General features: G+C 44.2%; 2 protein-coding genes across 2 annotated transcripts; both read right to left on the bottom strand.

The window, feature by feature from the left end:
• Positions 1–593: 593 nt before the first annotated feature.
• Positions 594–2,119, bottom strand: Chchd1 (coiled-coil-helix-coiled-coil-helix domain containing 1). The gene is made up of 3 exons (XM_026390246.1): positions 1,973–2,119; positions 1,732–1,850; positions 594–900 (listed from the first exon to the last, which is right to left on the bottom strand). Exons 1-3 carry the CDS (start codon positions 2,094–2,096, stop codon positions 787–789), a joined length of 357 nt encoding a protein of 118 aa, XP_026246031.1. The 5' UTR covers positions 2,097–2,119; the 3' UTR covers positions 594–786.
• A 1,680-nt stretch (positions 2,120–3,799) lies between these two features.
• Positions 3,800–9,259, bottom strand: Pofut4 (protein O-fucosyltransferase 4). The gene is made up of 3 exons (XM_026390285.2): positions 8,520–9,259; positions 7,782–8,407; positions 3,800–6,297 (listed from the first exon to the last, which is right to left on the bottom strand). The coding sequence occupies exons 1-3, from the start codon at positions 9,231–9,233 to the stop codon at positions 6,150–6,152; spliced, it is 1,488 nt and encodes a 495-aa protein (XP_026246070.1). The 5' UTR covers positions 9,234–9,259; the 3' UTR covers positions 3,800–6,149.
• Positions 9,260–9,352: the final 93 nt, after the last annotated feature.

Here is a 9,352-nt window from a genome sequence, read left to right as displayed (position 1 = left end):
AGAGTCTAGTGGGAGGTCACTGGAATATCAGGACAAATAATAATCAGCTCTATCTGGTTATTGCTAAGTAGAAAAAGGAAATACAGTTGCCAGAGCTTTTTGACTTTTTTTAAAAACAGTGGCTAAAAATGGATTTTTTTCTATTTTTGAATGAGATCGGGTAATTTAAAAACTTTTTTTTATCTACATGGACCACACAAAATAGATCTGAAGAACCTCTGGATCACCAGTTTGTGAACTTCATTAAGGGAGGACCTTGAAGGGGTTGTACACAAAATAAGTACTCACTGAATACAGATGATGGCAAAAAGCTCTACGTATGGGCAAACTTCAACATTCTTAGTAACCAAAGCAAAAGCACTAAATGGTGTAAAGGATTCTAATGCAGAAAAAGACATCTTGTCCACCCTAGGGCAAATTGGGAAGAAAAAACCTTCCTGGAACTAGGAGAGAATATAGGGTTCAAGAAAGGAGAGAAGTCTGGGGAATATAGCTCACTGGTACAATAACTAGAATTCCAGAGGCCTTGGGTTCCATCCCTCCCCCCACCACACACACACAAAGAAAAAAGAGTATCTAGTTCACAACAAAAGGCCAATTTTTCTTCAGAGAATTTTATTTCAAGATAAACCATAATTTCCATGTAGACTGTAACTCCAAAGTGCAAAAAAAGGGTATCACCTCATTTTACCCTTGGAAAAGAGCATGACAGTACAAACATCTCTAAAATGCCTCTGCACAGTGTTCAGAAGTGATAGTCCAATCATTGAAAATGCTTCTCCACTTTCAGCTGAGATGAGGTTTGTTAGGAAACCTTTGTAATAATTTATTCAATTTCTTGGGAGGTAAACTCCCATACTCTCCCATGGTCTCCTGGACTGATCTCATTTTTCGTGCTTCCTAAAAACAGAATAAAAACAATAACAATTCTAAAGTATGCCCTAGGCGCATAGTTTTTATTTTTCAATGCTCCGAACTACACTAAGGTATTAACCAATCCAGAGACATTTGTGTAAACAGCTTTCAACAAAAGGGACTTGGGACCTACAAGTAACTATGACCTGAAGCTACTATTGATTAAAAGCTAGCAGTTGTAGGCTAGGGATATAGTTCAGTTGGTAGAGTGCTTATCTTGCATGCACAAGGTCCTGGGTTCAATCCCTGGGACCATGAAAGAAAGAAAAAGAAAAGCTAGCAGGTGCTACATGCCATGTAATCCGAACAACTTGGGAGGTTGAGGCAGAAGGATCACAAGTTCAAAGCCAGCCTCAACAACTTAGCAAGACCTTGCATCAAAATTTTAAAAAACGGGGGGGGGGGGGGGGTCGGGGGCGGGCGGGGGGCTGGGGATGGCTCAATGACCAAGTGCCCCTGGATTCAATCTCTGGTACCAAAAAACTAGAGGTTAAATCCAAGTTGGAAATCAAACTGTCCTTAGATAAGTTCAACAATCTATTTAAGCAGCAATTTAAATTTGCTCAGGTGGTTTTTCCATTCATTACTTCTTTGACATTCTCAAAATTCTACAACGTGGTTTCTAATATTGACAGTAAAACTAAAGTTCAGAGATGTGGAACAAATCGTTCAACTGTTATTTTTGTCACTTTGGCGTAAAGTAGATCACAAATTAAAGCGAGTACCTTTCCCATCACCTAGCAAAAAGCATGGAGAACTATTATTTGTATCCATCCCCCTGTTCTTTTCTTGAGAAGGATCCCTAGGAGCTGTCACCTGAGCTCTTGCAGCACAATCGAAGAAGTCCTGGATCTCTTTCCTGCACGTCTCGTCGCGGAATTCATTCTGCTTCCAGCAAGCCATCATGACGGACATCTCCGTGATACAGGTCGCCTCTGGAGGGGAAGAACTGAGGGACTCTCAGTCACAAAGAGACCCATCTTCCCGCCTTCCTACCCAACCGTCCTTACCCCACTCCGGTTCCCGTTCCGGGGCCTCCCAGGCTCCGATTGCTCACCGCCCTTCTCCCGGCGCCGCTCTCCAACTCGGTTAGCTAGGATGAGGGGTTTATTGGGCTTCAGTACAGGCCTCCGGGGGTTCCCAAGCCGCGCCAGGCGACCTCGCAGACTGGGAGTCGCCATTGTGTATTGCGCTCCCGGCAGGCTCCGCGGCGCGGTGCGTGACCTCGCGTGACCCCTACTGGCTAGTCCAGGCTCGCAGTGCACCTTTTTTTTCTGGCCTCCGCAACAACAGCTCTGGGTTCGAAAGCCTGCGGATCTATACTCGTTTGCAGGTTAGGAGACAAGCCACTCCTCTCTGGGGACCGTGGTCTTGCAGGAAAGGGTCCTGATAAACACGCGTTTCTGATGGTGGCTGACTGGTCTAGAGGGTGATTGACGTGTACAAAGATAAAAGATAGGAGCGAAATAAAATGTGAGTGTTTAAGACATTAGGTCCCTGGGATATAGCTCAGTGGTAGCGCGCTTGCTTAGCATGCGCCAAGGCCCTGGGATCAATTCCCAATGCTGCGAAAAATACCCGATGAGAGACAGGAGTCCCCTGTGTTTCTTTTCTCCTTTGCTAGCAAAGCAATAAATTTTCTTTCTCCTTTAAAAAAAAAAAAAAAAAAAAAAAAAGATGTTAGGTGGAAAAAGATGTTTTTAACAAACCTTCAGGAACTGTTTTTTTTTTTTTACTTTTAGTACCTCTCTGAAGCCACAAAGAAAAATTAAGCTCATTTATGTTGTAACAATACCGTTCACCCCTTTGTAAGGATCCCATTGGGTGGGATAAGGTTTAAACGCTTACACATTCATCTTTAATCCTCTCATCAGTCCTGTTGAAGCTACCATATAGTATTTATAGACTGGGACTTTTTTAGTTGTGATGCATCAGACTTAGTTTTTTGTTGTTGTTGTTTTTATACCTTTAGTTGTTAATGGACCTTTATTTTATGTATTTATATGTGGTGCAGAGTGGACCCAGTGCCTCACACGTACTAGGCAAGCGCTCTACCACTGAGCTACAACCCCAGCCCCCAGACTTCCTTCTCATTTATATTTTGGTACGGGGATGGAACTCAGGGGTACTCCACCACTGAGCCACATCCCCAGCACTATTTTGTACTTTATATTTAGTGACAGGGTCTCTCTGAGTTGCTTAGCACCTCTCTGTTGCTAAGATTGGCTTTGAACTCTCGGTTCTCTTGTCTCAGCCTCCCAAGCCTCTGGGATTTCAGGCGTGTGCCACCGCACCTGGCTCAGACTCAGTTCTTAACGACCTAAAATTCAGCCCAAAGATGTGCCAGGAATTCTTATGGCATTTCCAAATGAGCTCCAAGAAATGTTTCTATAAAGGGGATATATTTTGAACAAGTCTTTAGTTCATGTGATGACTAATTTGGAGGAGCAGTATTTACTTCGATGTGTAAATTTGTGTTAAAATCATTTATCACAGATGTTTAGAATCTTCCCATTGATATCTGCATGGCTGGGTTTCTTCCCTTCAGTCTGTTCATGTCAGAGAACCTTCCCTCACTTCTCACACCCCATCACCATCAACCTGTTTTCTTCAGAGCACCTGTCATAGTCTGAATTTATTTTTGTTCATGGCCTTATCTATCTGCAACATCCATTTTAAAATTTAAGCACTATGAGAGAAGGAGTCTTGTTTGTGTATCATCTTTGCTGAATCTCCAGTGCATAGAATAGTGTTAATACTTCTTAAAAGAACACATTTGAAATATTTTTATAAGTCTCCAACTGTATCATGCCCAACCCCAAAAAGTAACCAAGCAGAAGACACTGTTTAAAAAGCAGTTTATTATACAAAATGAAACCTGAGATAATAAAAATAGCAACACTTGCAGGAATAAAGACATTAACCTTGTGCTCTACCCCCACAGTAGAGCACAGTGTAAATAACAAAGATTCCTACCAGGCACTTCTACCATCAGTAAGCACAGCCTGCAGCAAATATACTGCTGCTGTATACATAGCAAGCTGGGCCCCAAACCACAAAAAAATTAACATTGCTTGCTTTCTCCATAGGGAAAGTGAAACTTTTAATTGATAAGTACCAGGGTGCCATTCCTAGTAGTTTTTTGTTTTTGTTTTTCCCATATAGAAACATAGCACCTGATTTACCCTGTTTTTTGTGATTACTTACATGGTTAAAAGGAATAGGGAAGAAAGTCTGGGAAGACCTGAGCACAAAGCAGGCCTGAGTCTTCAGCAAATCATTCAAAAACAAATGGCCTACTTTGTGTATAAAAGTGCTAAAGGAATGCTAATGTGAACTGGCAGTTAGGAGAGGGAGGGATTATTCTACTTCTTGCATAACCATCACTTACCCTTTTTATTGCACAGAATGCAATCTGAGTTCTAACCTAAGTTTGTACTTGTGCAATATGTATTTTGCAATGTGAATCAGCATCTGCACTGAAACAGATTGCAAGCTTAGAAATCAGAGTCCTGTGTGTTTTTTATGGGTGCCAACTATATCAAATTTTAACAGATTTATTTTTGAAGGTCTTTTTTTGTTCTTTTCTGCAAGAGACAAAACACATTAAGAAAACTTTTCCTACTATGATAAAGGACATCTTTTATCATTTTAAGTGTAAAATGAAGGGCTGGAGTGTAGCTTAGAGGCAGAACTCATGCTTATTAGCATGTTCGCAGCCTTGGATTCAATCCTCAGCACCATTTAAAAAAAAAAAAAAAAAAAAAAAAAACCTTGGCAATGAAATACAGCCTAAATTATAGTTTTTCTTGATCATATCCACAGATGCTACAGTGTTAAACAGGGACCTAGTTGTTGAAGCATCTAACATGCATATATATCTTCCTATCTACATATAGATATGGATAGATATAATTTTATAATCAGATATAGTGATAAGCTACAGAACTTGTCCAGTGGTAATTTGTTAATATATTACAACCAGAGTTGCTCTAATATCCAAAATATTCTTTTTTGTTCCACTACTCCAGGGAAAGCTCATGGTCTCCTTACTCACTAGACTATCTGTTTGAGCCACAGGAATAGAAGGGCTTGGCTGCATCCCTAAATTTAAGGTTTTTATTTAGCCAGCCACTTGTGATGGCTTAAATTTCTTGCCTTGCCTCTTCATCTCTGAGTTTAGGGCTTTGGGTGCGCTCCATCAAACAGTAATTCTCTGTCCACAAAGCTGTATGGAAGGATATCAGTAATAGATTGAATGAAGTTGGGCTATTCAACTTTTTCTGCCATAATTTCCAACTTTAGTCTCCATCTTTGATCTAAAATAGATCAGAGCAGTACATTATTGACACTGCATGTATCAGCTACTAAATCTTTTCATGAAATGAAATAGAATTCCAGATGTACCCTAAAAACAAATCAGCAGTAAAAAAGTGATGGCAAGGTTTATGTATCTCCATCTGAAATTGTGGGAAAGAACCTAAAACTAGAAAAAGGCCATTTAAAATAAACTATCTGATGTGAAAAGTAATGTAACAATATGAAAAATATGGCCCCAAGAGTTGGACACAGTGGTGTGCACCTGTAGTCCCAGCTACTTGTAGGCTGAGATAAGAGGTTTACTTGAGACCAGCTCAGGCAACAGAATGAGATCCTGACTCAACCAAAACAAAACAAAAACTTCCTCAGAAAACCAGAATAAAACACACCAGAAGCTTTGCTTCCCTACCAGCTTAACAATTCATAAAGCAAGAGATGAGGAAAAGAGATTATTGGGAAAGGTACAGAATATGGAAGAGTTTGGGAAATAGAACAGAAATTTTAAGAAGTAACCTGGCCCATCTTACCTCAAAATTGAGAGGATGAAAGAGCTAGAGAAGTGAACAGTCCTTTAAAAACTCTTTTGGGCCAGCACCTTGTGTCAAATGGGTGTTTTAGGCTTCTGTTTCCCAATGAACCAAGAACTAGATGCCTCCATCTCTCCTGGAGACCTATTACCACATGTTGAGACCTTGGTCACACACCATTAAGATAACTAAATCCATGATAAGAGAATGTTTGTCTGGGCACAATGGCATGTGCCTCTAGTCTCAGCTAAATGGGAGGCTGAGGCAGGAGGAATTCAAGGCCAACCTGGGCAATGCAGTAAGCCCTTGTCACTGAAAAAAGAAAGTATGCCATGATAAAATAAGATCTCCTTAGATCTTCCAAGTAAAAAGCTCTTACAAGGGCAGTTAGAGATTTTGGTTCCTTTTCATGAAGATCTCATGCAGGTAATCCCAAAATTTACTCTTCTGAGTTTCATTGTTGTGGATCATGGCAGTGAGAGCTTCTCCCTGGTCCAGACCTTGCCAATAATCCTGCAGCCACATCTCCTTCCAGCTGAAATACCAAGTGGTATTTGGTATTAGAATCAGAGCACAGGGATGAATCCCGCCTTTCTCTGAGTGGGGACAAAGAAATCATAAGCAGATACACTTCCTCTGTCTAGGACAAGGTTCTCCTGTGAAGTGAAGGAAATGTGAGGTCAATCCAGTACTACCCCAAGTGTCAGAAAATAAAAGACTAACCTCACACAGTCCACCCAATAAGTAAAAATTCCTGACTTGCCAGCTTCTGGCTCCCAAATATTGAGGGAATTCAGAGGCAGGCATGGCAGGGACCAATCTATGGAAATAGTAGTTATCCCAAGGAAAATAAGGAAGAGTCTTCAGATGATTATATTTTAAGTTTCACCTTTATAGCAATAATCAAAATGAAGATGCAGTGGCATCCAGTGTCTAAAAGACATAACCTAAATGTTTTCTTAATGTTTTACATTGTTTTATATTTTTACTCTAATAACTGATAGTATGTTCAACATAAACTGAATACTTGGTGGAAGAAGATTCCTCCACCAGGACCATACTGTACCAGCAGCATACATAAGCAGCCCTCTGCTGCCATCCACTGTCCAAGTCAGCCTCTGCAGGCCATTCTATTGCTATAAGTAGCTTTACCATTTTCCCACTCCACATCCCATGAAGACCTTGTTTCCCAATGCCACCACCTTCTGTGATCTACTACTGTTGATTACTCACTTCCCTTCCAACCACACTGCCAATCGTTGTTAATCATTAATCTTATGAAAGCATTCCTCCAATTCTGTCTAGTGTGAACATATAATTTATCTTCCAAATCAGGGTTATTGTTTTTCTTCCCAATACTGGGGACTGAATCCAGAAGTACTCCACCACTGAGTTACATTCCAGTTTGTTTGTTTGTGTGTTTTTTTTTTTCCCCCTTTCTTTTGCTGAGGAGAATAAGAGAAAATTATGACATGGGCTCATTCTTTCTTTTTTTTTTTGGGGGGGGGAGAGAGAGAGAGAATTTTTTTAATATTTCTTATTTTTTAGTTCTCGGCGGACACAACATCTTTGTTGGTATGTGGTGCTGAGGATCGAACCCGGGCCGCACGCATGCCAGGCGAGCGAGCTACCACTTAAGCCACATCCCCAGCCCCCTCATTCTTTCTTTAAGGTGTCAACAAGAGTAATTGAGGAAACAAGGCAAAATGAAAATGAAAAAGGATGAGTAAAAATGTACAATATAAATAAGGCAATAACACGTGAGAATCAATTATTGTGAACAATGTCTGTAATGGTAGTCAGAAAAAAAAAAAAGCCACTTGAACCAGAACAGAGGGCCTGTACAGGCAGTGATGAGGGAGAAAGAAAGTTGGGCAGATAAACTGAGGCAAGGCTATAAATAGCCTGTCTATCAGACTCAGGAGTTTGGGCTCTCCTGAAACCTGAAAAATCAACTACAGTAAGCAAGGAAGTAGACAATTTGATTTGACAGCTGCACTGGATGCCAGCAAACCTTACCTGTCATTCTCAGGAATCTCTTCCAAGTTACCAAAGCCAGGTTTGGGCATTGGGCAGTCCATGTGAGCGGGTTGGGCAATGTGAGGCTCAGGGACAGGGATGTCCCCAGGAGAGTGTTCATGGGCTTTCACGGCGTCCAGCCGAGTCAGTTCGTGGTCACAAACGAAGCACTCGAAGCCGTTCAGGTAGTTAGGCAGTAGAGGATCATTCACTCCCCATTCCCGTTGCTTCAAGCTATCCAGAAGGAACTGGTTGGTGATGCCCCCAGGTTGCTTATATGCCAAGTATTTCATATATTCCTCATCATTCTTATCCAGAAAGTCAATAAATTCTGCCAGCTTCTGAGGGGACTCAAAGTCGTCAATAAGGATGATGGAGTGGTTGTTCGGCATCCAGTCCCTCACAGAAGGAGAGCCGCGGTACACCGGAACAGCACCCAGATGCATCGGGCGCCACAGTTTTTCTGTCATGTAGTCGTTGCAGATGGCATTTTCGAGGGCCAAGTGGAACTTATAGCGGGACAAGAAAGCCAAGAGCTCTGGGTCCTCAGTGGTGGCTGTGGCCGTGTCCTGAAACCGCGCGGTGGGCAGCTCCCGATTTTGCAGGCATTTGCCGTAGGAGTCCACCTGAGCGGAGTAGAGTACGGCTGTCAGAAGGGTTGGGCCTGTAGCCCTGGACTCCCGGTTCCTGGGCTCCTCCCGGCCCGCCCCCTCCCTGCCGCATGCCCCCTTCACCCACCGGGATGTAGCGCATGAGCTCGCGCACGTAGCGGTCCCGGTCCGCCGGCACATCGCAGTGGGATTGCAGATAGAGCAGTGGTGCGTAGCCGCGACGGCGCCACTCCGCACGCTCCTGGAGAGGAGGCGCCGCGCGGCGCAGATAGGAGGTCCCGGGCAGCCACTGCAGTGGTAGGGGGTAGTCCGAGTGACGGCTGAAGGTGGCGGTAAGATTGAAGAGGCGGATGCCCGGGCCGTGGCTCAGCAAGAAGTTGTTGAGGGGCGACTCCTCGTGTAAAAGCGCCCAGCTCTGGTGTGCCAGGCGCGGCAGCGGCGCGTCAGACGCGCGGAAGTCGGTGCCGTAGAAGAGCAGCGCACGCGTCTGCGTGTTCCCCCGCTTTCGTCGGTCGCGGGACGCCACGCACGCGCCGCGCGCGCACTCGATGCGCTCCGAGTCGCCTGAAAAGTGGGGAAATAGTCCAGGGCTCCACCAGAGCAGCACCGGCAAGTCCGCTGTCTCCTGCCTTCCCAGGTGCGGGCTCCCGGTTCTGTGCGCCACCCCCACCGCGCCCAGGGCCGAGGGCGGCCGGAAAACAGAGCCGTCCCATGGTTCCACCCACTCCACCTCCCCGCTCGTCTCTCCTTCAGCCACAGGCCCAGAGCCATTGGCCACACAGACAATAAGCACACCAAGGGCAGCCAGCATAACTCCGGTGCGTCCGGCCGCCATGTCCATTCTGGCAGCTGGCGGCCCTCGGCCAGCACAAGACCCCACCCGGCGGCAAGTTACGGCGAGACGAGGTCCTACGCCACTGGGGCACGCGGCGCATGCGCAGCTCCGGAGGAGCGTAACAG

The sequence above is a fragment of the Urocitellus parryii genome, chromosome 5, assembly GCF_045843805.1.
Source record: "Urocitellus parryii isolate mUroPar1 chromosome 5, mUroPar1.hap1, whole genome shotgun sequence".
Classification (NCBI taxonomy): Eukaryota; Metazoa; Chordata; class Mammalia; order Rodentia; family Sciuridae; genus Urocitellus; species Urocitellus parryii.
This window is presented reverse-complemented; position numbering and strand designations above follow the sequence as displayed.

What these genes read in the sequence shown, in the direction of transcription:
- Chchd1 (XM_026390246.1), bottom strand. Translation starts at nt 2,096, where the DNA reads ATGGCGACTCCCAGTCTGCGAGGTCGCCTGGCGCGGCTTGGGAACCCC. An exon ending in GCGGCGCCGGGAGAAGGGCG is followed by an intron (nt 1,851 to 1,972) that starts GTGAGCAATCGG and finishes CTTCCCCTCCAG; the next exon opens with AGGCGACCTGTATCACGGAG. An exon ending in ATTGTGCTGCAAGAGCTCAG is followed by an intron (nt 901 to 1,731) that starts GTGACAGCTCCT and finishes TTCTGTTTTTAG; the next exon opens with GAAGCACGAAAAATGAGATC.
- Pofut4 (XM_026390285.2), bottom strand. Translation starts at nt 9,233, where the DNA reads ATGGACATGGCGGCCGGACGCACCGGAGTTATGCTGGCTGCCCTTGGT. An exon ending in AGCTCATGCGCTACATCCCG is followed by an intron (nt 8,408 to 8,519) that starts GTGGGTGAAGGG and finishes TACTCCGCTCAG; the next exon opens with GTGGACTCCTACGGCAAATG. An exon ending in GAGATTCCTGAGAATGACAG is followed by an intron (nt 6,298 to 7,781) that starts GTAAGGTTTGCT and finishes TTGGTATTTCAG; the next exon opens with CTGGAAGGAGATGTGGCTGC.